This window comes from Leptinotarsa decemlineata, unplaced genomic scaffold (genome assembly GCF_025532065.1).
Source record: "Leptinotarsa decemlineata unplaced genomic scaffold, Ldec_3_MD MMD2_P_RNA_scaffold_5, whole genome shotgun sequence".
Taxonomy (NCBI): Eukaryota; Metazoa; Arthropoda; class Insecta; order Coleoptera; family Chrysomelidae; genus Leptinotarsa; species Leptinotarsa decemlineata.
Window position 1 is genome coordinate 288,086 of NW_027412532.1, and position 27,731 is coordinate 315,816.

At 36.9% G+C, this 27,731-nt stretch overlaps 5 protein-coding genes across 10 annotated transcripts; 4 read left to right on the top strand and 1 right to left on the bottom strand.

Annotated features, from left to right (window-relative positions):
- Positions 1 to 20: 20 nt before the first annotated feature.
- LOC111517140 (pseudouridine-5'-phosphatase) lies at positions 21 to 1,992 on the top strand. 2 transcript variants are annotated; one of them, XM_023173193.2, is made up of 4 exons: positions 21 to 199; positions 895 to 1,113; positions 1,391 to 1,595; positions 1,737 to 1,992. In XM_023173193.2, the coding sequence occupies exons 1-4, from the start codon at positions 133 to 135 to the stop codon at positions 1,942 to 1,944; spliced, it is 699 nt and encodes a 232-aa protein (XP_023028961.1). In that variant the 5' UTR covers positions 21 to 132; the 3' UTR covers positions 1,945 to 1,992. The 2 variants fall into 2 exon arrangements, with proteins under 2 accessions (XP_023028961.1, XP_023028960.1); XM_023173192.2 differs by lacking the exon at positions 895 to 1,113 and adding an exon at positions 644 to 862 and having other exon boundaries at positions 27 to 199.
- Positions 1,993 to 2,943: 951 nt separating this feature from the next.
- Positions 2,944 to 8,545, top strand: LOC111517138 (ribonuclease P protein subunit p40). Of its 2 annotated transcripts, XM_023173189.2 has the most exons (5): positions 2,944 to 3,205; positions 3,259 to 3,400; positions 3,456 to 3,620; positions 7,829 to 8,276; positions 8,342 to 8,545. In XM_023173189.2, exons 1-5 carry the CDS (start codon positions 3,086 to 3,088, stop codon positions 8,529 to 8,531), a joined length of 1,065 nt encoding a protein of 354 aa, XP_023028957.1. In that variant the 5' UTR covers positions 2,944 to 3,085; the 3' UTR covers positions 8,532 to 8,545. The 2 variants fall into 2 exon arrangements, with proteins under 2 accessions (XP_023028957.1, XP_074042912.1); XM_074186811.1 differs by lacking the exons at positions 2,944 to 3,205; positions 3,259 to 3,400; positions 7,829 to 8,276; positions 8,342 to 8,545 and adding an exon at positions 3,831 to 5,666 and having other exon boundaries at positions 3,478 to 3,620.
- A 45-nt stretch (positions 8,546 to 8,590) lies between these two features.
- Positions 8,591 to 10,489, bottom strand: LOC111517137 (RNA-binding protein NOB1). Its single transcript, XM_023173188.2, has 4 exons — positions 10,281 to 10,489; positions 9,923 to 10,223; positions 8,953 to 9,753; positions 8,591 to 8,756 (listed from the first exon to the last, which is right to left on the bottom strand). Exons 1-4 carry the CDS (start codon positions 10,350 to 10,352, stop codon positions 8,632 to 8,634), a joined length of 1,299 nt encoding a protein of 432 aa, XP_023028956.1. The 5' UTR covers positions 10,353 to 10,489; the 3' UTR covers positions 8,591 to 8,631.
- Positions 10,490 to 10,840: 351 nt separating this feature from the next.
- Positions 10,841 to 20,837, top strand: Su(dx) (Suppressor of deltex). Of its 2 annotated transcripts, none has more exons than XM_023173187.2 (11): positions 10,841 to 11,075; positions 11,376 to 11,449; positions 13,083 to 13,347; positions 14,645 to 14,985; positions 15,400 to 15,550; positions 15,657 to 15,838; positions 15,896 to 16,030; positions 16,766 to 17,039; positions 17,193 to 17,509; positions 17,887 to 18,404; positions 18,487 to 20,837. In XM_023173187.2, the coding sequence occupies exons 2-11, from the start codon at positions 11,398 to 11,400 to the stop codon at positions 18,754 to 18,756; spliced, it is 2,505 nt and encodes an 834-aa protein (XP_023028955.1). In that variant the 5' UTR covers positions 10,841 to 11,075; positions 11,376 to 11,397; the 3' UTR covers positions 18,757 to 20,837. The 2 variants fall into 2 exon arrangements, with proteins under 2 accessions (XP_023028955.1, XP_074042914.1); XM_074186813.1 differs by having other exon boundaries at positions 10,863 to 10,913.
- Positions 20,838 to 22,665: 1,828 nt separating this feature from the next.
- On the top strand, positions 22,666 to 27,599 carry LOC111517135 (uncharacterized). Of its 3 annotated transcripts, XM_074186815.1 has the most exons (6): positions 22,705 to 22,765; positions 22,829 to 22,990; positions 23,553 to 23,737; positions 23,790 to 23,898; positions 25,073 to 25,256; positions 27,293 to 27,599. In XM_074186815.1, the coding sequence occupies exons 3-6, from the start codon at positions 23,662 to 23,664 to the stop codon at positions 27,443 to 27,445; spliced, it is 522 nt and encodes a 173-aa protein (XP_074042916.1). In that variant the 5' UTR covers positions 22,705 to 22,765; positions 22,829 to 22,990; positions 23,553 to 23,661; the 3' UTR covers positions 27,446 to 27,599. The 3 variants fall into 3 exon arrangements, with proteins under 3 accessions (XP_023028953.2, XP_074042916.1, XP_074042915.1); XM_023173185.2 differs by lacking the exon at positions 22,829 to 22,990 and having other exon boundaries at positions 22,666 to 22,790; XM_074186814.1 differs by lacking the exon at positions 22,705 to 22,765 and having other exon boundaries at positions 22,797 to 22,990.
- Positions 27,600 to 27,731: the final 132 nt, after the last annotated feature.

The window sequence follows — 27,731 nt, forward strand, 5'->3', positions numbered from 1 at the left end:
TGTTGCCATTTTTACTTAGAAGATTTGGGAAACCACGACAAAAGAGAGATTAGGTACACGCTGGCTAATAATAGTCGTGTGAAGATTACTGTTTATCATAGATTAATCGTTTGAAAAATTTTGTTATTGGTTATGAGTGCCTTGAAGCAAATTAAAAAAGTTAGCCATGTCATTTTCGATATGGATGGAGTCTTGCTGGGTAACTATATTATTATAAATTAGTCATGACGAAACAGCCGATTGTATAAGTAGATTTAAATAATCTTCATGACCTACATTTCACCTTCATTTTGTAGGTTAATTATCTGTAAATTATTACGCGTTTAAGTTTGTCCCATCGATAATTTTGAAAACTGAGGTATATTACCACAGTCTGTATTACTTTAATGTAAATTTGTAATGTTCGTTTTTAAAAATTGATGCCTGTCAAAAAATTGGAAGTGACTACGTTGCCGGTATCAATGCAACTCGATGCAATAATGCTGATGAAACTATTATTAACGTAAATTTGGCAACGCTAGTTGAATCGGTCATAGAATGTGTCTAAGCGCCAGGTAACGTTACAGTAGTTACTTTCCATTAAACTTTATCTTTCAAATTTCAAAACTTCTGAAACAGTAGCTGTGAATAGATGGATTTTTAGATACGGAGAAATTGTACTCGAAAGCAACCCAAAATGTTGTGGGAAAGTATGGCAAGACTTATGACTGGTCGATTAAAGCTCAGATGATGGGACTGAAAGGCACAGAAGTGGCTGAAAAAATCGTTGAGATGTTAGATCTGCCAATAACACCGGAAGAGTATTATAAACTGGCCCATGATGAATACAATATCATAATGCCAGATACGCAGTTGATGCCAGGTAAATAGTTATACCATTTTTATTCTTTACAGATACAGAAATCATTTACAAAAAGGCAATACAGAGTATAGCCGGCAGATTTGGAAAAATGTACACTCCCCAAATACAGGGTAAAGTGATAGGTACTGTTGAAAGAGAGTCTTCAAGAATTGCAGTGGAAATGATGAAACTTCCAATATCTGTTGATAAATTTCAAATTGAATTCAGAACTACAGCACATCAGCAAATGCACAATGTAGCAATGATGCCAGGTAAAACCAGTGAAAGACTAGTTTAATCATATAGTTGTGAAAGAATGGTTAAATTGCAGTAGGCACTTATGATTGCAATATGAACTGATGTTTTATATAATCGTGTTTTTGAAATAACTTCAGTTCAACGTGTCAAAAATCAACAATTTTTCATTTTCAAGCAATTGTTTCATATTTTGTTTCAAAAGTTCTAGAAACTTCATACTTTAATTGTCACTATATAGTTCCTACTAAGGATTCTTCATTTTACGTATTCCTCTAACAAACTAATTTCCAGGAGCTGAACAATTAGTAAAACATCTTTATGAACATAAAATACCAATTGCAGTGGCTACGTCTTCATCGCTAGCCAGTTTTGAACTAAAAACGGCAAAGCACAAAGCCTTTTTTGCTTTATTTAACCACATAGTTTGTGGAGGAAGTGATCCTGAAGTGAGAAAAGGAAAACCCTGTCCAGACATATTCTTAGTATGTGCAGAAAGGTGAGAAATAAAACACATACATGTTTGGGAGACTAAAACAGTAGAATGTTGATGTCACATCAACTCCTTTATATCAATAATTCACTTGATACAAAATGGGGGATTCACGAGTACACTTGAATATAATGGACTATTTTTTAGGTTCAAAGATAAACCACTTGCTGAAAAGTGTCTAGTATTCGAAGATGCCCCCAATGGAGTTGCTGCCGCTTTGAAGGCTGGTATGCAGGTTGTTATGATACCTGATGAAAACGTACCTGCCGAGATGCTCATTGAGGCTCCTATCAAAATAAACAGGCTAGAAGAAGCTCCTTTGGAATTATTCGGATTACCTCCTTTAAAGAGCTAATGTTAGTTACTGATCCAATAAAGTTGAGTTTTTTATTCTCTGATTTGATTTTGTAGTTTTTTTTCTGTGTGTTACATTTCATTGTTACATCACAGCCACAACTAGGTCAAGGTTTCTCTAATGATTATATGAGTTAGATCATGTTCCTTCATGAATAAAACAAAAATGGAAACTTTGACAGCTCTTTTTGAGTTTAAAAGGAACAATTAATTGGTGTTCACACAAGTGCTGTCAACATGAATATTTTAAACAAGTATATAATGATTATAAATGTGAAAATTCGAAGACAAAAGTTTATTCTTGTTCAGATTTATCCTTGATTTTCAGAGATTGAGTCTTCTGTCGATCCCATAGATGGCGTTTCCGTAGGGGTAGATGACATCAACTGTACTTATAGTCTAAGATTGAACTGTGATTCGCAAAGGCCTTTACAAAGTATTATGGTTATGGTTGGTGTTTTTAAGAATAGTGTTTGCACACAATCACGAAACCTTTTGAATTTTCAGATGCGTTTTTTAACTGAACAACTGAATAATAATATAATATATGTTTATCGCATACACTGATATACATTACATAGAGTGCTATCGAAAATAAACAAGATAATCACAGAAGCCATAGAAATGTATAGCTTGTTGGTGATTATGATACATTGTAATTAAGTGTATAAATACTTAATCTAACATTGAAAACTAATGAATGATCAATAACCTTATTAACAGAGACAGTAGTTTCAGACAATACATAGTTATTTTTGTCTGCTCAACAAATGCTTAAGTTAAATTGCTGTTTGAAATAGTTTGATTAATAAAATCAGAAAAAAAAGGTCTTTCGGTATTCAGAATGAATATTTCACCAAACATTTGTTAGAAACAATCTTAATAGGAACAATAGAAAAAAATATGGAAAGTATAAATAGTTTTGAATCAGGGACGATTGCTTTGACAGCTTTGGCCACTTCAAAAATGTTTTGTTGGCTACATTGTATTTTGATGTTTACATTTTGAGGTTAAGTTGTATTTTTATTAGTGATTGAACATAATGAACTACGTCTTGGGAAAATGTTTTGTAACGCAGTAGTTGAATTTTTGTCGGGAGAGATGTAAATGAGTCAGGCGTTCTACAAAAAAGGATTTATAGAATGCTCAGCCCTGAAGTTTTCAATTTTCCTGCACCGGAATCGCAATTTCAAGTAGAAAAATTCGAAGGAAAGGTGCCCTTGACCAATAATAATATCAACAACTTTCATTACAGTCACCTGGTGAGTGAGTGAGAAACATAAATAATCCTTGAATCAATGTTTAATTTTTTTAGGTAACTTTGATATTTCCGGAATCTTCGGGAAATTTTGGAAAACTTGAAAATTTTGAAGAAAACTCTGTGTACTACAAAATTTACGATCTGAGCTTATCAGACTTGGTTGACGTTAGATTTATCAGTAGTTTTGTAAGAAGTGGTATGTTTGTTATTACTTTGAAAGCTTAAAATGAGCTTAATCCTCTCGTTTATAGGAAAATTGACTCTTTTGAGTTTGGATAAACGAATCGACTGTGATAATTGCATTGGCTTAACCCCAAATGGTCAACTCCACCTAAACCTGACTAAAGAAACCTATGAATCTCTGGGAATAGACGGCACCGTCTCTCATTTTGTACAGAAGCTGAAGAGCCGATACAGTAAGTCTGTCCTTTGAAAAACATTCCCAAACACAAGTAGTCGTATAACCAAATCATAAGAGGTAAATATTCGTTTGAATGGCTCGCGTTGGTTTTTGAAATATCTTGAATTGGACTAGATTGTTTTGGTCCATTATAATGTGAAGACAAAACTAATATTTACCCAGAAAAAATTATGGTGCCCAACATTAACACCATAAATTTTTTCAGACTATGCCAAAATATCGAGACGTTCCTTCTCTGCAGACTCTATCCCTGAGGAGCATAGGCTCCCTTGTTGTCTACATCACGCCTGAGATAATATCTAACGTACGTGTACATAAAGACCTTCAGAAAATAATTTCTAGTCTCCAACAAAACGTCGACTGGCTGAACAAGCTCTTGACGTCGCACGTCCCTCATCATCTATACAATGATATGGCTGTGGAAGTACTCAAAGCTGTGAAACTGGTGATAGAAAAAACGAAAAAGACATATTTTCCGAACTCTTTGATGTCCTCCTTCGTGACAGAGATGCACATCGTGGTTAGTCTTACTGAAGTCGTCGTTAATCCCCAGCTGAGGAGCATCGATTTCTCTCAGTGGCCCAAAATCATGCGCTATGTCCTCTACAAGAACTTGCACAACCTAACCGGACTAGAAATCCTCAACCTAGGCTCCTGCTCAGGGGGTTGGCAGACAGCAGAATTCAACAAATATCTACTAAATAGCATATCTAGGATGAAGAACCTCAAGTCCCTCTGCCTCTGCTTCGACTGTACTGATATCATCGTACAAACCGTCGGCGATTACTGTCCCTCCATGCAGTGCTTGGATCTGACGTCCTCCAGATCGGTTACGGACCGAAGTATCCCCCATTTGCTCAAATGCCGGAACCTGCGGGAACTGCAACTACACAGGACTTCGGTTACGACTGACGGACTGGCACAGCTCATCATAGGCCTGCCCAAACTGCAGGACATCGGACGGTGTGACGAGTTTGGGCCTGTGATAAAGTGCCTTCACCAGAAGTACTCTAGCTCAGGCCCTTTCGGGCTGCGCAAGATCCAGTCTCGCGATATTTCTACAGAAAACCTGAGACTGTTTGTAGACATGTTTCCTAAAATCGAATACGTGAGTCTCTTCCATGACGAGCAGATCTCGGACTTGACGGTTCTGATATCCCTAGACAACCTGCGAGATCTTAAACTGCTCTCCTGCGCCTTTTACGGGGACTACTTGAAGCAGCTACTGGAAGTGAGGGGCGGGAATATAACTAGCCTTCATCTTGAGCACGTGGAGGAGATCGACTTTAAGGTATTGGTTGATATAAGCCAAAGCTGCCCCAAGCTGAAGAACCTGGTGCTCTACAACTGCGATTTCCGAAGCAGCCCGCTGATATCTAACAGCTTCAAAGTGCGCCCGTTTTTGAACCTGGAGAGGATCTTCTGGGTGGTGGACGGGGCCGTAAGCCACCTAGAATTCGTGCTGAGTCACGCAGTCAACATCCGCTACGTCCACTTAGGGTCATCGACGGGCATCACGCATTCTTCTGTCGTGAATGTGCTCTCCGTGAACCCCCTGAGGAAGCTAGAGGAGTTCCGCGTGCTCTACAGCAGCGACATGAATATGCGGACCGTGGAACTGCTCCTGGCGAGCAGCAAGAACCTGAGAGTTCTATCCGAGTTGGAAAGTTGGCAAGGGATTCAGATGGAAGAATTGAAAACTTTCAAGGAATACATCCGTTCGCATAATTTTGATTTGGATATACGACCTACTTTGTCTTTTACTAGTTGAGTTAGGGTTGATGTGATAATAGTGTTATTTTTGATATAGGTGTGACGTGTGGCTCATGAACTTTACTCAAATAAATGGTCTTGGGTTGAAAGTTGTTATAAAAAGTCTTTGAGATTGTTTTTAGCATTATTTTAGATTGCAAATTTTCATTTTATTTACCTTTGCTACTTTTTATTATCATATATCTGTAAATTGCATATTTTTTCATGTTTGTTTTTTTTTAAGAAATGGTTGTTAGACCGATATTGGCAATAAAGTGTGATAAATCAATATAGGAACTCAACGATTTATTCCACATTTTTGTTGTGAAATCAATTTATAAAAAAAAAACTGGTGCTGCATCACAAAAGTTTCGAGTCATCTTGACTTCATCTTCAGGTCCAAGTTTCGGGAACAGTAAGTTTCCTTTATTGAATCTCGTATCAGTCTTCATTTACAGTTTGATAAATAAGCAACCAAGAAAATGAAAAAGTTCATTCTCACATAAAATCGATCAATCAATTATTGGAGCTGCCATTATGTCAATGTACAGACTGAAAGTCAATTTGAATTTTACAAACACAAGAACACTGATGAGGCATGTGATGAATCAAGAAACAGTATATTGCGAGATTTTCGCTATACTATAGCTTATTCAGACGTGTCTTTGATAACTAGTTTTGGTGTGGAATTACAATGATCGACACATTTATAAATCACCTCTTTTACCAAAATTAATCATTTATCTAATTAAGCTTTGGCATAAATTTACAGTAATCAACATGTTCATGAATTACATTTATCTAATTGAGTTTTTGCATGAAATTCCAATAATTAACATATTTATAAATTACCTGTTTTCTCAAACGTGATACTTTATTGTTTGTTTTCCGAATTTTCCTGTTTCACCAGAATTAATCATTTATCTAATTGAGTTTTGACTTATAATTTCAGTAATCAACATATTAATGAATTACCTGTTTTACCAAAATTAATAATTGATCTAATTAAGTTTTTGCATGAAATGCCAATAATTAACATCTATGAATTACCTGTTTTTCCAAACATAATAATTCATTGTTTGGTTTCCGAATCTTCCAATTTTACCAGAATTAATCATTTATCTAATTAGGTTTTGGCATAAATTTACAATAATCAACATATTTATAAATTACCTGTTTCGCCAGAATTAATCAATTATCTAATTAAGTTTTGACTTATAATTTCAGTAATCAGCATATTCATTAATTACCTGTTTTACCAGAATTAATAATTGATCTAATTAAGTTTTGCATGAAATGCCAATAAATAACATATTTATGAATTACCTGTTTTCCCAAACGTAATATTATATTGTTTGTTTTCCAAATCTTTCTGTTTTACCAGAATTAATCATTTATCTAATTAAGTTTTGGCTTAAAATTACAACAATCAACATATTTATAAATTTCCTGTTTCACCAGAATTAATCATTTATCTAATCAAGTTTTGACTTAACATGTCAGTAATCAACATATTAATGAATTACCTGTTTTACCAGAATTAATAATTGATCCAATTAAGTTTTTGCATGAAATGCCAATAAATAACATATTTATGAATTACCTGTTTTCCCAAACGTAATATTATATTGTTTGTTTTCCAAATCTTTCTGTTTTACCAGAATTAATCATTTATCTAATTAAGTTTTGGCTTAAAATTACAACAATCAACATATTTATAAATTTCCTGTTTCACCAGAATTAATCATTTATCTAATCAAGTTTTGACTTAACATGTCAGTAATCAACATATTAATGAATTACCTGTTTTACCAGAATTAATAATTGATCCAATTAAGTTTTTGCATGGAATGCCAATAATTAACATTTATAAATTACCTGTTTTCCCAAACGTAATATTTCAGTAATCAATATATTTATAAATTACCTGTTTTACCAGAATTAAACTAATCAATTAAATTTTATAATTACCTACTGTTGTATAAAATACATTGTAGAATAGTTTGATGTATCAGCCAAACTGCTGAAACTACTGTGTAGCAAAACATGTCTTTATAAAATTCATAGCCAGAAAATTGATAAAATTCTCATCATAGGGTTAGTTTGTGAACTTCAGATGTGAATGAAATACTGTAATGATAGCCTCAAACTATTGAATTAACTGTGACTCTACTGAATTCTCGGGTATACAAATTGACCTGTTCAAATTTAATGAACGCTGTAAAAATCAACCTCCGGATATTACGGAACAGACTTTCTGGATATGTTGCATTTGCATATACGTTTTTCACATCAACTCTATCTGCATTACAATCATAACACTCCCAAACATTCTTTCCTCTCACTTTCTAAAAGCAACACTCATCTAATGAACGTGTTGCTCTTTAGGTAAGTGCTGTTGTGATTGTAATGCATTAAACAGTGTCGATAATCCAATTCCTCGCTTTCCAGTCGTTACCATAGACTTGGCAGAAGATAAACTACTCCACAACAAAAAAAAACTCGCCAAGCTGAAATCCCGTTTACAAAGCTTTGAGAATTTCACCGTACTCGTATCCTGGCAACCACCAACAGAAGACGTATGTCCTTCGTCGATAGCAAAGTACCTCGCGGACTCTGGTTACAAGGTGAAAGAATGCAGGCCGGCATTTAACGAAAAGACAGTCACCTGTGAAATTCCATCGATTGATCTGTCCAGCATTGACAGGAATGAAGCCTCGGAGTTTGCAGAGTGGTTGGGAATGGTGTCTCTAGGTGGCAGTCTAAGCCCTGACCTAGATGACTATCTGTCAAGCTACGTGGCGCCATCTGTGAGCGGGAGGACCGAAACGATCAAATGCTTACAGTGGAGGGGATTTTTCACAAGCAGCGACGTCAGCAGGCTGATTGAAGGGGTAATGTGAGTTGAACAGTTGTTTTTCCCATCGAGAGGTCATTGTGTTACGATAAATATTTTGTTTTTAGGTTTGGTTGTAATCCGTTGGCGACAACTTGGACGTCGGTCTACGTTCAGGGTTTTGACGATTGCCCTGTAGCTTGGGGTAACGAGGAGCAGCACTATTTCACCAATGGAGACAATGCGAACCTGATTATTTTTAACAATGCCAGAGGTGTGATTTGCTCTCAGAAATGTTCCAGAAAAAGATACAAATAAATTTTTGTAAACCATTGAGTAGTGTTTTTTCAATCTCAAAGAATAAAATCCAACCGAAGTAACTTTGAAATAAACTTATATATTTTCTAACAATATAATTTCATTTTCTTTTTCTTCGAGCTTCATTGGGATTCTTTCTCATCCAGTATTTGAACTCTTGGCCAGGTCTGATGCAGAGCTGTGCGGATTTAGAACTGATGTCTCTCATGACGAAAGGCGAGACTCCTGGAAAAAGAAATGCTTCAAGTTCACGTTATCTCTAAATCTTAGGGAATAAAAATATTTGCCAAGGGGTAAACCTTAAAGAATAATAATGATAATCTGTATTAATTCCAAGAAACAAGAATGTTTATGACAGGGATAGAATATGAATAACAATTGATTTCTCAAGTTTGCTTTGATCAATGAAAAATAATTTTACCTGCAACGTAGTCCTCTTCCATGGGGTTGTTTTTCATTCTTGCCAACCTCGACGGCATGTTATGAGGCATCGGCTGATCCTCAACTAAAATAGGATTATTAGGATGCTTTCCTCCTCTGATCCGAGGCAAACTGAACTTCTTTCCTCGTGCAGTGAGCGGCCTTTTGGCATTAATATGTATCTGAAGTTTCCCATTCTCGTCCAAAGACACGGCTACCTTCTTCAGGGTGTCGTTCCCACACTTTGGACAGAACTTCTTAGTCATTACACTCGTAGTCTTGAAACAGGCGTAGCAGCGGAGGATGTAGGTCCTCAGGTGTTTGATGAGGCGTCCGTCTAAGGCGCTGACGTTCAAGTTCATTTGGCGAAGCACGTTCTGCATCGCAAAGTCTGTTGTCATGCAAGCTACCTCAACTTTTTTTTCTACAGCCAGTTCAGAGGTTTTTTTGAATTGTTTGATGTTGGAAGGTGTTATCCAACCTGTGCCGTCATCCTCATCATCTTCCTCATCGCTTTCTTCAGATTCCTCTTCATAATTGCTGAGCACTGGAACCAAAACGTCCGCTAAGCTGTCGTGTTCATCAGATTCCGATGCTGTCTCGTATTCATCGCTCTCAGAGCCATGATCTTCTGTAGGTGATTGTTTCTCAATTGTGATATCTTGCTTTACTTCGGTATTGTCCTCAATCAATTCAGATTCTCCAGTTTGCTGTTCCTTTGACTCTTCTTCAACATCATTCTCAGTCTGGTTTTTCTTCGTTTTACTGGGTAAGTAGAAACCTGGTTCGTTCGAACTGATATCTAACAGAAATCAAAATGAGTCTGATAAGCATGTTTAAGAGAGATACCAATGTATTAATAAAATAAATATTTCAAGGAACTCCTAATGAGACAGACGTGATTTGAATACTTGTGACCTTTCCTATAAATATGAGGCTACATATCAAAATAATATATTAATAATAAATACCTGCTGGCTTATTTTCTGTAGTAATCTCAGCTTTTCGCATGAGTGGCACAAGTCTGATGTGATCTGTCCCGACTTTTTCTTTCTCTAATTGGTATGTGAGCGCCATAACTTTGATGTCCGTTGCGGAAAGACTGGGATAATCACCAGTTTTTTTAGCAAACTCGCTTACTACATGTATGTTTTCAGGAAAAGCCTCTTTGACAATTAAATCGTAGGGGAGGACTACTAGTCGTTTAAGTTGCCGCTTGTTTTTTATTTCTGCTACCACTTCAGGGCAAGTTATAATGGTTTCTGCTACATTCTGTAAAAAAAAACGAGCATGCTATTTGTAACTTTGGAGATTTTTCTTAAGACATACCTGAAGCTGAGCGTTTTGTATGAACGCGGTTGTGTCCACTACCAAGCAACCCACATGTTTTTCAGGGCCCATTGTGAGAAAATAATACAATTCTAGCCACCACAAAAGCCTGTCTGTTCTTCTATTGCTTGTTTCTATGAAAATGCTGAGGTTAGAGGTTATGTTCACATATATCGCATAGACATAGAAGAATGCTAAAAGACCATATGAAAAGTTGGACTGCGCCTAAGGACTGCGCAATCTGACCATTAGACAGAGAGCATTGACCCACGAAGAAAGATAGAGTGGGGGGGGGGGCAAATATGGCTAATATGCCGGTAGCGTTTTCATTTCCAATTTTTAGTAAAATATGAATGCATAATCGAGCAAGTTGTAAGTTTTTTCCGGAAACGTTCCATTTCTAATTTCTGTCGAACAAACCCTGACTTGAAATAATGTTTATGGTCGTTCGGGATCCACACCGAGCAAACAGAGCGACAACTCGAATGCAGCTAGACTTGAGTTTTGTGGTTCTGAGTTTTACACTTGTCACAGCTGTCAGTGTCACTGAAGAGTTTGACAGATGACAACTCTGCTCTCGCGAAAGATAATGGAGTAGATTTTAGTGTTGTCACTGTTGTCAGTGGAAATTCGGTAAATAGTTCTCAATTGTGTAATTTTTTCCTTCGTAAGTTGCTGAAGAGTTTAAATTAAAAGAGTTTTCATTGTGCTATGCAAGAACTGTTCGATTTTGCATCAATTCGTCTCTAAAAAGCGTTTTTTACATTGTGTAATGTTTCCTTACGTCAGCGTTTGGTAAGTATTTTTTATTATAATTTTGTTACCGATAATGAAGCCGTACAAACTGCTGCCTCGATAAATTTTACAATATTTGCATATTTTCACTCCGTCTTATCAGTTCGTTGGTAACTAATAGAGGGCGATCGAGACAATCGCGTGTCCTTACTTTGTTGTGAAACATCAGGGAATACCATAATATTTGTTAGTGGGGTAATTAGAAAACGGGTGTACGAAACAATTACACAATTTCATGATTTCTTCGCCAACTCCTAGTTTGTGTTATTGCATGAAATGATTGTTTGTTTCCCATTCTAGATGTTCAGTTGCATTCCATGAAATGGATCAAGCACAGGCAAATGTTCCTGGCTGGCATGAGCTGAAGATTACAGGTTGGTGAATATTTAAATTTACCATAACAGGTGCCTTTCAGCATATTAACGAAGCTCTTGGGAATTCCCACTGGCTGATTTTGATGTCAATTTGAGTAGAATTATTTTGGTGGGAGTTTCACAGACTTCAAAGGTCATTTCAACAGTTAGTCATGTGAAGATAAGTAACAATGGTATCAGCTTTTGATAAGTAATTCGTAAAGTGAATTTTCTGGCCTTGAAAACACATCTATCTCAGAGATAAATTATGTTGATGATACGGAAAAATTGCCGGCTGATTGGACATATATCTCTCTGGCACCTGATTGCAATGTTAATGTTGATTTGTTTATGTGAAGTCTATCTTATTTCCTGCAGTTTTTGTCTTATCAAGCTTTATAGAAAGTTATATTCCAACAATGTACAAAACAATGTTTCCTTGCCACAATACTTTGATGAGTCTTTTGTTGTACAAAAGACCATCTTGTACAATCTTATTTATTTTTTTATTCACACTTGAACATGGGTGAACCATAAGTTATTGAAGGTATCCGATAGATAAGATATCTTGAAGAGGATTATTTGAGAACAATACTGAGTACAATCAGGTGTTTTTATATATTTTTTGCGTCTTTATTCTATTCTTTAAACAAATATATAGATAGCTGATTACAAGAAAAGCATTTTTGAGGTTAAACTTGGATGAAAAGTCAATGAAAATTCACACCAAATAATTGAAATCTGAAGAGAGGAAGGACTACTTGTCCGATAGCTTATTGCTCAAATGAATGATTGAAGAAAACTTATTAACAATTAACAATATTATATTATATTAATAATTTTCCATCAATGAGATTGGTGGCTAATTGTTAACAGTTCTGACAATTTCTTTTGAATTTCATCCAAAATAATCATCTTACAGTTTCCTGATGATGACAGTAACCATTGTCGAAATATTTGAATCATTAATAGGTAGATTTATTAGAAATAGATGTCTTAATGTACATAAATATTATACGAATATATAAGTTATTGAACAAAATAAAGTATATAAGACCTATACAGTAAAATAAAGTGTGTAAAAGAGTAGCAGTAGTTGATGATGAAGAGATTATTAGAGAGAAGAATGATGAACAACTCAGTTGGAATAATAGTGTGCTCGTAGATATTGAGATAAGGAGCATTTGAAGAGTTGGAGGGTGTTACTTTGTTTAATTTCATTAGGAAGCTTGTTATAGTCCAAGAGTCCTCTGTTGAAAGTAGAGTTCATTGTTCTTGCAAGGTTAGTTGGTGAGACAACCAAGTCATCTCTTTCTCTTGTGAATCTGATGGTTATATGTAATGAATTCATTGAAGTAATGTGGTGCTTTTACAGTGAGTATTAAAAAAATGAAAATATTGTAATCTATCTTTTACTGTCATCGATAATATATGAATACACTTACGGCATTTTGATAACGAGTGCATTCCTCTGTTTTGTAACTTTTGTAGAGATAGAATTACCGTCTAGTGATGATATCAGATTAGCACAGTAATCAAAGTGTGGTAGGATTATTGTTTTATAAACAGTCAAATTAGATTGGAATGTTACTTGTCTACTGACATATACCGGAAGTGTTTTTCCAAGTTTATAATCAACATTTAATATGCTCAGTGGAATGTGCCCACCTGAAACCGACCAACTTCCTCCTCAAACCGACGCCCTACGTCGAAATATCCGTCGACGACAAAACTCCAGTGAAGACGGAGACTGTCAAGACGACGCTCCAACCGAAATGGGATGAAACGTTCAAGGTGCTTGTTACGCCGCAGTCCAAGATTAACTTCGTCGTCAAAGACCACAATAATTTACGCAAGGATACCACCATTGGGGAGAAGAAGGTCGAGTTGTATTTGCTGCTGTTCCATTTTAACGGCAGGTAATTATTCGTTTTGCGTGATTCAGTATTGAATTATCGATTTTTATCACTCTATTGAACAAATTGGAACTGATTTTATTTCTCAACTGTCTTTGTAGAACTTGTACTTCATCATTGTGATTATAAAGCAGGTTTATATCGAAATAGACCTTACATTTTCTGAAATGAAATGGTAAAGTCGATATTATTCGTTAGTTCTCCATTTTAAAGTAAAATCGAAGTTCAAAAAATGCTTGTGATGATTCTACCATTGAGACTCACCCCCCCCTTTCAAACCACGTTCCAAATTGTGTATAATTTTGTGAATCATAAGAAAGTCAAGGAAATATCCTCTTTAACAAAATTCCAAATATTAAATCTTTGTTCCGTAATATGAAATGCTTCTTAAAAGGGATTCGTTTCTATTTCACCATTTGACAACATCGGTTATAGCTAGTAAAGGACAATGAATCTGTTACCTGTATGAGACAAACAATGATGACATATTTCAGAGGCGTGCTGTTCTGTTTACTTAAGTTCCGAGACATTCTGTGACATATGACATTTTGTGCACCTCTATATAAATAAATAACAAAACAACTGTTGTTTATGTGGCTTGTGTTAATGGTATTGAACTATAATTTATATTTTGCCTTAATTGTTGATTTATAAAGATGATTTTCCTTTTTTTTTAAATAGAATACCTAGAATATCCCTTTAAAAATTAAAACCCAACATTTGAAACATCAATTTGAATACTTTTCGAAGTGAATTTGAAAAACTCATTTCGGAACTAACTATCGAATCGGCCTCAAAAGCAAGTTGGCAATGTCGCACACATGAACAACAAAAAATAAGAAGAAGAAAATTAAATACTGCAGTATGAGTAAGTTATGCAGTGTTGCCAAGTTCATATCAATCGTTAGTGACGTCGCAAGGTTCCTGCGCATCCAAAATGAATGGCTGAAACTTTGGTGAGTAACTATCAACAGATGAACAACGAAATTCACTATATTTTTTGTTAACGAGTACTGACATCTTCATGTTGAGGTCATAAACTGTGCAGACCCCCTCGTATTAACGTTACAGTTTCCACCTTTGCGGTTATACCAATATCAGGGTTGAGAAGTACATTATATTTAGGAAAAACATTTTTATGTAACTTTTCTATCAATTCATGTTGTCGATTGAAAACCTATGAACTATTTTTGTAGTATAATACGATGACACGACATTTGAATGTCCATCAAAGAAGTACTTCCTTATTTGTAATGCAGTAATAACATATTTTTTTTTACTCAATTGTAACCCCTTCCAGATGCGACAATCTCGACCTAACCCTGGATTTGATGAACGACAGCAAACAAATCGAAACCGCCACGAAAGTCGGCGAACTGATGTGCACTTTCAAAGGTCTGATCGTTGATATGTCGAACTACGCTCGTTCTAGCACCACTCCTTTGACTCAGAACGCAGGCAACAGTAGCGATTCTTCGCACCGCAGCGTCTTGAACGGAATCAGAGCCAAGCTGAGGACGACTGGGGCCGAAAATGTCGTGCCGAGCTTCTCCAGAAACAGCTTGGAGAGTGCCGAGAGGCGCCCCTCCATGTCCGTCGTGCCCCTCGCAATGTCGCCCAGCACCAACAGCATTCCCAATGGTAGGTGATTTTTGTGTGAAGGACGTGAATCAGAGTCACAATTTTTCCGGTTTGAAGGCCGTGTATTTTAATCTGAACATAACCTCCTTGATATATTGACGTTATTGCTTGATCTATTCACGGGCAGATGGCGCTGTATGTAACTTCCTTGATATATCTACATTATTGCTTGATCTATTCGCGGGCAGATGGCGCTGTATGTAACCTCCTTGATATATCTACATTATTGCTTGATCTATTCGCGGGCAGATGGCGCTGTATGTAACCTCCTTGATATATCTACATTATTGCTTGATTTATTCGCGGGCAGATGCTTGTCTGTTTTTGTCTGTACTTAGTTGTCTATCTCTGTTCTTTTCAGTTGAAAAGAAACAGATATGGACTTGGTTTTAATTCTCTTCTTGGGGGTTTCAGGTAGTATTGGTCCACCTATAACAGTGCCAAACGGCAACATTGCGCAGAGCGAACCGGAAGAAAACAGAACAGACTCTGAACCTCTACCGCCTGGCTGGGAGATGCGATTTGATACTTACGGAAGACGATATTATGTCGATCATAACACTCGGTAAAACCTTTCCTTCAAATATATATGCAACAATATAGTTTTTCTTGTAGTATTTATGAGTTTTGTGGAACTCACAGAAATTTTACTGAATGGTGTCATATTTCAGGTCGACTTCTTGGGAGAGGCCGCAGCCCCTGCCCACTGGATGGGAAATGCGCCGCGATCCTAGAGGTCGCGTCTACTACGTTGATCACAATTCCCGTACGACGACATGGCAGAGACCGAACTCTGAACGACTGCAGCACTTCCAGCAGTGGCAAGGACAGAGACAGCATATAGTCCAACAAGGTATCTGTACTTTCTGAAGGACTGAATCGAATGGGGCATTATTGTTGATTATTTTAGGTAACCAGCGGTTCTTGTACTCTCAACATCAACCAACTGGACCCGCTCCTGCTCCTGGACCGTCTGCCGTGTCAGATGAGGATGACGGACTGGGTGCCCTGCCTGCGGGATGGGAAAAGAGAGTACAGCCAGAAGGTATTTATTTTAATTTTTCTTTGAGATCCAAGGAAAATACTTTTCCGAGCGTTCCAGATCACTTTTCTCTAGGATTAGGGTTAATGTTATTACAAGCTGAAGTTTGAGGTTAGAATGGACGAATCCTCGATTGAAGTTTGGGTGAGAAGCTCCCTTTTTTTTCAAGGACAAAACAATTCGTTGCCACCGTTCATACAGGTTGATACAACCTTCCTCGACCATCAAAGTAAGACGATATTCGTCTTGGAATTTTCAGCTCAGGCTGACACGAATATCGTCAGAAAAGGGGAAGGAAAAATAATGGAATATTGAGACGTAAACTTTGAAATTCACAGACTCAATCCAGACTACCCCGTTGAAATGGTAGTTACTGTTTTTGTGTCATTGGTGAAATGATATCTTCCCTAATCTCGAACCTCAAGATCTGACAAATGCAGTAGATTGTCATCTTGTGTTTACTCAGAGCACATGATTCTCGGATCCAATGGATCACTTGCCCCATGGTGTACGGAGTGGTTCGTGGTTGATGATGCCCCCTTCGCAGTTTTGGAGCTTCGGCAAAACTGCCACACCGGCGCAACTAATTAGAAATTACATTACCTCCTATTATTGTCGATTTGAACTACTCCAGGCGTTGAGAAAAGTACTATTACTTTTCTGGTATGCGGGAACCTTTTTTAGATCAACTTTCCATGTTCTCATTGATCCCCGTCTTCACATAACTTATCATTACAGGTCGCGTATATTTTGTCAACCACAAAAACCGCACGACGCAATGGGAGGACCCAAGAACCCAAGGCCAAGAAATAAGCGAAGTGGAGGAAGTAGCCTTACCGCCTGGGTGGGAAATTAGATACACTGAAGACCAAAAACGATACTTTGTAGACCACAACACGAAGACCACCACTTTTGACGATCCCCGTCCCGGCGCTCCTAAAGGCCCCAAAGGAGTTTATGGAGTGCCGAGAGCGTACGAGAGGTCTTTCAAATGGAAAATCAGTCAGTTCAGGTATGCATTGTTTCAACGCTAACACTTTCTATTTGGTAATGGCCGATAGAACTGGCCAATCTAGCACCTATTGATTTATTCCCTCGAAGATGCTTCATTTATTGAAAAGGAAGTTGGTTTGCTACTTTGTATTATTTTAATATTACTCCGCAGATTCCTGTGTCAAAGTAACGCCCTGCCAAGTCACATCAAAATACAGGTGACGAGACAAACCTTGTTCGAAGACTCTTTCCACACGATCATGCGCCTACCGGCTTACGAGCTACGTCGCAGGCTGTACATCATTCTCAAAGGCGAAGAAGGACTAGATTACGGTGGCGTGAGTCGAGAATGGTTTTTCCTGGTCTCTCACGAAGCTCTCAACCCCATGTACTGCCTCTTCGAGTATGCCAACAAGAACAACTACAGTCTGCAGATAAATCCCGCTTCATATGTTAATCCGGAGCATTTGACATACTTCAAATTCATAGGTAACTATTCCAATTATAAGAACGAGCCACGCTATATTTTTTTTTCGGCGCCCCACGTTGGGCGCCGGATTGCTACATTTACAGTTCATATCATTTCAGTTGCAAGGGATCAAAAATACTATGAAATAATTGCAGTGGTACCATTCCACAAATATACATGCATTGGAATTAATTTTAACTGTCGAACCTGTTATTCACTGAAATGCAATTGTGGTTTGAGGTTAAGCATTCGGTCATTTATCAATTGACGATGAAAGGATTGTGTTTGTGCCTTTCAAAATGCCTAAATAGTTTGATTGTGTAATAAAAAATGTGTGGCACCTCGCGTTGGGTGCCAGCAGATAATGGAGCAATCATTAGTTTCTTCACCTTTCCAGGCCGGTTCATAGCGATGGCGCTCTACCACGGCAGATTCATATACTCCGGTTTCACGATGCCATTTTACAAAAGAATGCTCGGCAAGAAGTTGGTCATGAAGGACATCGAGACGATCGATCCCGAATTCTATAACTCGCTAGTGTGGATCAAAGAGAACGACATCGACGAATGCGGCTTAGAACTGTACCACAGCGTCGATTTCGAGGTGCTTGGCCAAGTCGTGCACCACGAACTGATCAAGAACGGCGACAAGGAACGCGTAACCGAAGAGAACAAGGAGGAGTACTTGACTTTGATGACCGACTGGAGGATGACACGAGGCATCGAGCAACAGACTCAGGCTTTCCTCGACGGATTCAACGAGGTCGTGCCGATCGAGTGGTTGAAGTACTTCGACGAGCGCGAGTTGGAACTCCTGCTGTGCGGGATGCAGGAAATCGACGTAGAGGATTGGCAGAGGCACACCATCTATCGGCACTATACGAGGAACAGCAAACCAGTCGTGTGGTTTTGGCAGGTGAGAGTTGTGTAGTTAGATCCTTCCGACTGCGCCAATTTTTTGAACTTGTTATCCCAAGATGAACGATGTTCTTTTTCAGTTTGTCAAGCAGTCCGACAATGAAAAGAGGGCTAGGCTCCTGCAGTTCGTCACTGGCACCTGCCGCGTGCCGGTCGGAGGATTCGCCGAGCTAATGGGATCGAACGGACCACAGCGCTTCTGCATAGAAAAGGTTGGCAAGGAATCCTGGTTGCCGCGATCGCACACCTGCTTCAACAGGCTGGATTTGCCGCCCTATAAGAGCTACGAACAGTTGGTAGAGAAACTGACGTACGCCATCGAGGAGACCGATACTTTCGGGCAAGAGTGAACACGATTTTTTGTATTTGTATATGTACCTGATTCCAACATATAAGTCTGTATTCTTTCGATGAAAGAGTTTCTTTCTAGGGCGTAGTCTAGGGCTCTGTTTTGATTGGATGATTCAGGTGGTGGAGCAGGAAAGGCATGTATTCGAAAGGGATATGTCGATAGCAAATTGGCGTATTTAAGGTCCATTTAGTTCATTCCAAGGTAGATGAAACCATCAATCAGTTTTGATGCGAGAGTTCATAAAAATTGATAGTCATATGTTCCTGTCATTCGACAAAGTAACACCTATGAAAAACTTCAGCTGTCATACATGTTATCTATAGTGGAAAGATGGAATGAACTCTCCAATATTATAATGGTCTAAATTGATAACACCAAATATCATTTTAGATGAAGTCTTATAATCGAGCTTAGTTCAGTTGAAACTCGACTTTAATGTCTATGAAATCGGTCATTTAATGAGAAAAGTAGTTGAAAAAATTAAAAGTTCTAGAAAGTTAAATTTGAAAACTATTATGAATAGCAGCTTTCTAACACTGGTTATGTAGGAAGGAAGCACATACAGGTGGCAGGCCACAATGAAAATAATATACAATGAAATCAATACACTTTCGATGAACTTTTGCTGGTGCAGTCAAAAATTATCGTCTACTGTCAATTTTCCCAGAGATCATAATCATTTTACTGCAGGTTTCAGAGGCTCGCACTGTCCATATGTAATTTAAAATATAGATAATATTTAAGTTTCTACAATTTTTCTCATTTTCAGGAATCAACTAATTTTTTTCTCAGTTTATGAAAGATTTTGTTATTGCTGATTCACCTATCAGAGGTGTGAGTTTCAAAGAAAAAATTCATTGAATTTTTTAAGTATCGTCAGAACGAGATTTGTGTCGACTATTATTCTGCTGATTTGGGGCTGTTCAAGTATTATGTAAGCATATTTATTACAATTATTTACCCCATCTCCATTGTCAGCAAAAGTAAGCAAAGCTCTTACTCAACTGCTGCTGACTTAATCATCATCTAGACCCCCCACCCCCCTATAGTGCTCATGTAATACTTGAACGGCCCGTATTCGAAACGGTGTGGTTTTTGTTTTTTCAGGCGTTTCTTTGACTATGCTATCTATCAAATACAATGCACATTTTTGGAGGATTACATGCAATAATTTATCGGAAAACGATAAACTTCATTAAACGTGAAATAAAATTTAAAAAATATCACTGGTCTTGTTGAGTCCGGGAGGTACAACTTGTCGAATGTAGGAAGAGCTTTCTGAATTCCGTTATTGGCCCGCCCACTAGATGTGCGTTTGTTTAGAAGACTATGAGAGCGAGAGAGAAAGAACTGTCAAGTCTTCCTAGATTCGACAAGCTGTACCTTGAAGTTTCCCTCTATATTGATGAAACCCTTCGAGTCTGTTGTTTTTGTGGTCGAGTTTCGCTGGACATTTCCTTCTTTCATAATTTCACTGGGAAAGGGTTCGTGACACAAATGTTCAATGGCGTTTGTAGGTACATATCTGAGAGGTGTAGCAAAACATGAAACGAAAAATCGCCTGTATTCTACGTGGGTTCTATTCTACATCGATTATACATTTTTGTTTGTTGATGGTACGATTCTTATATGTAACAATTTTTATTCCTGAAATGAGGCATACGCCATTCGGTTTTGTAGTATTTCACAGTATTTGGTTGATGCTGTTAAGAAGGAATTTGTATTTGAATGTGATATGTAGTAATACGTGGGCCTATTATTTCTCGTGTGTAGATTAGTCCGTGTAAATATTGAAGTAACAGTAGAAAATATAGCACATATACAATATTTACGGAGATGTATTTATTTTCTGAAAATATACCGACATTCCTCACTAATTTTTTTCTCGTGAACACGATGATCGCAAGGCCTCAACTGAGAACCAAAGGTTTTATTTGTTTTTCTATTCAGTATATTTATTTTGGATAATTATCACTGTATATTCTAGCTTAATGTATAGTATGATGTAAATGAGATTACGTTATTTTGTAAATATTATTTGATATTGTAAATATATATACATCATTTAGTAAAGTAAAACAGACATCGTTTTATTTCTTTTATACATTCAAAGTTTCAGTCCAAAAATTTGGTCCATTTTTAGTACTTTCCTAGCCTATAATCGCTAAGAAAAGTATTTATTTCTGTTTTATCTGTTTTTTCCTTATGCTTCATCACTTTTTTTTCTAGTGGGTTGATACATTAAAACAGCGGCGGCTCGTCAGAGGAGGCTAGCCTCCCTTTAAAATTTGAGGCTATTCATCGCAATAAATTGAAAGATATTGACAAATAATCATGTTTGTTTTTTTCTAAAAATGCTCGGGTATCATTACTTTACCATTAATTTTTAATATAAATACATAATATGCCCGAAAAACACTATCACTCACTACGTAGTACGTACCGCACTGTATCTTGCATCAAAAAACCTCAAACGCAACGCCCACGAACGAATAACGAAGAAACCATCAACCGGAAATAATAAATGCCATACGTTGCAAGGGAGCCAAGCCTCCGATCGCTTTACAAAACACAAGCTCCGTGAGACCGATCCAACCAGCGACATACGTCCCGATTTGTAATTTTAGTTGCGGAAATTATAGCGTTAGAAGAGGCTAGCCTCCAGTGGGGTGTAAGGTCTTGATATCATTGGTCTGAGTATCTGTGACATCATTCTTCCAATCTGTGATGTTTATTCTCGTTGTATTGTGGCGTTAGCTTCAGTTATCCAGTCTGTTATTGGGCTGCCGTACCGCTGATTGAAATATCAATTGATACAGTATTGTTCTTCTGAAGATGCTTACCTTTTTAGCGAAACGCGCGTCGAGTGCATAAAATATCAATTTGGTGTTAGAGTAATTAATCTCCAGGAAAAGTTTCGATGGTTTGTTTAGTTCCGATTCTAAGTTATAGAGGGAGTTGAAAATCGTTGCCAGCTGACAGCATTGGTGTCAACTACGCGTGTTCATAATTTGACCAATTATTGCTGCGACCTCTACAGGTGGTCACACCGAACTACAAAAGCATCTCCGACTATTTCCGTGAAACGTTTATAGAGTAAGTGGTTTGGTATACCAAATTTATTAGTTTCAATCCTAATGTCACAACCTTTGTATGTATGCTGTGTCCGGTGAGTACCTACCAGCGAGTGAAGATAGAACGCAGATACTCAAGCCAAAAGTTCTAATTACGCAAGAAAATCTCAATTCACGTGGACTCAGTGTCTATCAATAACATACAGACGTAGTTTGCGTTAAGCAAGACACACCACGTCCCCGGACGAAGCGACGGTTGCATAACATATGTTATGCAATAGAAGGAGACTGGTCTACTGCGTCAAAGGGAAGCAAATACCATAAAAAAAGAGAAGGGAGGAGGTCGCGTTTTCATAGCACGGGCAAGTTTATCTGTGATAGCAGAAGCCAATATTAGAGAGAGAGAGAATTAATTTTTTACTAATACTCATCTAACAGTGATGCCAACTTGGGGGGGTTCCCCTTAAATTTAGGGGATATAATTTGAAAAAGGGGATCTTTTGGAGGGGATTTTTTTAGGGAGAAAATGAATAACTGATATCGACACAAATGAAGAACAGGAAGATGATGAGTTTTTCGGAATTAATAATGAATTGGGAATCAATATAGTGTAAGTATTCATGCTTATATATAAAGGCAATAAAAAAGTTACCATGTTTTAAACATTTTCCAATAACCTTTTTATTCAAAACTTTGTTATGATAAGAATATGAAGGTAAGTAAAACTATTGACTTGTTAATTTTTGGATGTATAGCAACTTTAAATATTTAATTAGATTTTTCATTTACTAAAAAAATTTGGGGTATCTTGGTTTGAATTTAGGGGGTTTTAAAATAGGCTTAGGGGAAAAGATTTTGAGCAGTTGGCATCACTGTCATCAAATTGAAATTATTCATAATTTAAAATGGATTTCGTTAGGAGATTTATATTCGGTAATAGTCAACAAGACCAGCGTTGGTAAGAGATAAATGCTGCAATATCAATTCACTTTATAGGTAGAATTGGAACCTCTGGTGTAAAGAATCTTAAGAAAACACTTTTCCAACACCAGGACAAAAACACTGTATCTCGATGCTTGTTTCGCTAACCAAGACAGCATCATCAGCAGACAATAAAAACTGAATTTTACATACCGGGACTGTTTTTATATACCTCAGGTAATGATGGTTATCAAATCAGGTTCATTAAATGTTGATTTGTAATAATATCTTGGTTATTTTCAATTTTTATGTTATTGATCATCTGTTATGCACTTGAAATTTACCTTTGTTACTGTTCACACACTTATCTGGTTTATATGATGGAATTGGCCTATACATGATGAAAATCCATAACTATCAAATTATTTTCACTACAGGTACCGTAAACTCAGTTTACGTATGAGGAAGCTATTGTATAGCAAAACACGTGTCTCGGTTTTTGTAAAACCCTTTATAGCGAATACCACACAATAAACTGAATTAATTACTTTCAATATGGATTTTCATCAAGTATCGGCCAGTTCTATTCGATTATTATGTACCTTCTTTTGAAGGTTAGGGTTAACTAAAAGTCTAGTAGCTACCATTTTAAATCTGCTCATGAACAGATCAGCCATGAAGGAGGACAACGGATTCCTCATTGTTGAACTAAAAACCATTTTGTTTGATGCTTTTGTTCTGGTACAGGAAAAGTGTCTCTGGTATATCACTTATTTATTGTTTAATTTTCGATATCAAGTTCACGAAGAATCCCTCTGAAGAATGATGAAGACATCTCCAACAGGCCCGGAGCCCCACGTGAGCCGTTTTCAAGAGGAGGCTCCAACACTTTCTCAGATCCACTTAAAATGTATGAGTATTACGAAGAGGAGTTTAACAAAGCGTTGCAGTCGTTCGGGTGGCAGAACTTAATGAAATCCTCATGTGAGTTTTCAATTCGATAGTCTTTGACAAACTCTGCATCAATCTGTTTTAGCTGGCATCCCTAATTCGCCCGCTTCGGAAGATTCGGAACCTCCCAAAAGTGGTTATAAGAAACACTCACAGAGCAAAGCCGACAAAGCTGACAAGGATTTGGATGACAAGTAATGAGATTTGTTTTTTGTTTGTTCAGAACTTCCCCCGACTCAAGTGGGTGAATGTTCCTTTCAACAGGTTGGGCTAGCTTTTGAAAAAACTTTTTTTTGTTGAGCATGCTGCTCTTACCTTCATGAAAATGTTTTTGTACTGCAAAAAAGAGCTCAGATTACCAAGACTATCCAATAATATGGTTAGATCTAAAGAAATTAACTTCAAATGTCCAAGCCAGTCTCGAATATACCTACACAGTAGCTTGAATGGACTGACGCCTATCACAAAGCAACTACTCCTCTGGCTAATACCACGGAGGGCGTTGGATTATATCCGACAGGCGTCAGTGCAGAAAATTTCCTGTGAAGATTCCTGCACTGACGCCTGTCAGATATAATCCAACGCCTTTCGTGGTATTAGCCAGGGGAGTAGTTGTTTTCTGATAGGCGTCAGTCCCTTCAACCTATTGTGTAGGTATAGTCGAGACTGGCTTGAACGTTTAAAGTTGACTCTTTAATATATAACGGCATCGACATGTGTAATGGGGAATGTTCCTCCTGACGAAAATCAAGTAGTTTTCATAAAAGAGCTCTAAAACAACGCATTTTAAACTTATCATTTCAACCTTTTTCTTTAAAAAATTATTTAAATACTTAAAAAAGAGGAATGAAATAATGCATTCAACATTTAAAGGGATTCGTTTCTATTTCACCATTTGCCAACATCGGTTATAGCTAATAAAGGACAATGCATCTGTTATCTGTATGAGACAAACAAAGATGACATATTTCAGAGGCGTGCTGTTCTGTTTACTTATGTTCCGAGACATTCTGTGACATATGACATTTTGTGCACATAACCTATCTTCTTCTATATAAATAAATAACAAAACAACTGTTGTTTGTGTGGCTTGTGAAGGTGGTATTGAACTATAATTTATATTTTGCCTTAATTGTTGATTTATAAAGATAATTTTCCTTTTTTAAAGTAGAATATCTAGGAACGTTTAAATTATTTCAACATATGTTCCCAATTTCAGCTGTTTTCAGTTTACCAACATAAAAAATAAAATCGCGAGTGGAATATTCGTTGCCCGCCAAATATGAACATTCACCTTTTTTTTTTTGTCATCGTATATTATCTTTATCTGCTCTTCTTCAAGCAGGGTTTGATTGAATTTTCTTTCAGAGCTATTCCTGGAGATTTGGATCCAGTGTTTAAGGGTGCTTTGAAGAAAAAAATTATACCTCGTGATAAACAAATCCAAGAGAAATCTTTTCATGGAATAATGATACCAAACAAAAGGAAAATGCCACAAAATTCCTATTATAGAACGACACTTATGGTGGAAACTGTGGTCAATCCAGATGGAGTAAGACGATTTAAACGATGTTATTAACCATCATATAATAGTGTAATTTTTTCAGTTCGGACTTCCATTGTCTAATATAATATAAATTGATTAAATTCGAAGTTGGGATGGGAAGTTTAAAGGTAAAATTGCTATTGCGAGTAGCATGAGGAGTAGAAACAAAGTTAAACTTCGATTTATGTTTATAAATAAGGCAAACTGTGTCTAAGATAAAAAGTGCGATGACTGTTAACATTTTATTGGCAGTGAACAAATTCCTGCCCGATTCTCTGGGTTTAACTTTACAGAGACATCTTAGTGCCCTCTTCTGTAATGTCAATACAGAAGAGAGAAGGGATGAGTTGCATGCTCCCCAAAAAGGTATTCCATAACGTAGTCGAGATTCAATAAGTCTTTACGTCATGGAAACCCAACTCATTTGAAACCACTCTAACTGCCTAACATCCTGAGGAGATCTTACTCTTCAGTTGTATCATCCGCGAATAGAGTAAAACTACCAGATACGTTAATCAAAGATATGTCATTCATATATAGCAGAAACAGAATAGGGCCTAACACAGAACCCTGTGGTACACCAGATTCAATGGCCCTGTTCTCCGAGAGTTCCGTTGTCCTCACCATTTGACTCCGACTTGAAAGGTACAATTCGAACCAAGTGTTCGTTACACCTCTACATCCATATTTGTGAAGTTTTTTTTAATAAATTTTTATGATTGACGCAACCAAACGCCTTTGAAATATCGCAAAAAATTGCTGCAGAACTTCACCAGCATTTAATTCAGAGTAAATTTCATATAAAAAAAGAGAAGATAGCATCATTTGTATCTTTTTCCGCTTGAAACCCAAGCTGGTTTTTGCTTATAATACAGTGCAGTTTTAAGAATTTATCTAAACGTACTTTGACTAATTTCGCAATAATTTTTTCTAAAGTCGGTATTAAGGAAATGGGACGCAGATTGGAGGGGTTATCTAAATCACCACCTTTATGTAGTGGAATGACAACGGAAGTCTTCAGGGAAGAAGGAAATAAGCCAGTTCTGAATGGACTTATTCCTCTGTGATCTGACTATAGATCGTTCGAGTGCTTTCACTTATCCCCTCTTCCCTCTCTCCGCTTCAATGGTTTTAGCGGGAGATGACCGTTTGGCGGGAGTTGGTCGTTTTTCGCTTGATTAGAGGTTTCCATATGTTACGTATCTCTACTCTAGCGTGACTAAATGCGTTGTTGGACAACATATACGCGGCTTCTTTGAATTTCCTCCTTAACCAGTGTTCCTCTTTGTGGATGATTTCAGCTTGAGCCCACTTTCGTCTGTTATATATATATATATATATATATATATATATATATATATATATATATATATATATATATATATATATATATATATATATATATATATATATATCGCCACGAAAGTGGCGATCCCATTGGCGGTTCCTCATCTTGGTTGTTGCTTTTATGTTAATTCAGTTTTTTGTTACATAAAATTGTTATTTTTGGTTAATCTTTATTTTTTTTTAGGGATTTCCAATCAATTTATATTATATTAGACAATGGAAGTCCAAACTGATGAAATACACGACAAAACATTGTCTGTCAACCACCTTCAAACAACTGTAATTTCTATGAGCAAATGAATGTTTAGTAATGGAACCTCAATCCATTTAATTCTTCCAGAGAAACTGCTGTTTGGGTCAGATCTTTCCTGCACTGATGTGAGGTACTACCTCAAAACCAGTCTGTAGTTGATCTGATAGATTGGCTCCAGCCTGTTGCACGAACCAGAAGTATCTGCAAAACTCACCTCTGTGAGATATCTTGCAAAAATGTCTCTTGGGTATAATTCAATGTCCAGCCCGGCATTAGCCGGGAAAGTAGTTGCTTTCTGACAGGGATTTACCAGAAACTACTGTGAAGAGATGAATGTTTTGAGATATCATTTCGAAATATCCATTTTCTTTTGTGTATGTACTTTTTCTCGATATAGTATTTGGATTTTTTTTTTAATTATATTGAATTTTTTGTTTCCCAGTCTATCGAAACTTGTTCGACTGTGAGGGACAACGAGGGAAACCAAGAAATAGGCTTTTGCCGTAGAATCGGTGACAAGGAATGTTGTTTGATAGGGAATAGATACAAAAATGGGTATGAAGATATGAATATACACTTATATCAATATAGATGAAAGTGAGAATTATATTTTCCAACCGTAGGGACTATAATCTTGTGATATAGGAATACATTCTCATAGTGAATTGTTGATATATTTTTATATGATATTTATATATATATTTGATTTTTAAACATATTTTTGATATTTCAATATATTTTTGAGTAATCCCGGCTTTTTATTTATACTCCCAAGAACTAATTTTTATGCATTTAAGTCAAAATTGACTAGATGGAGCCACTGAAGGGACTTGATTGTACTTGATCCATCTTTTGCTAAATATCACTGTCAATATTATTAG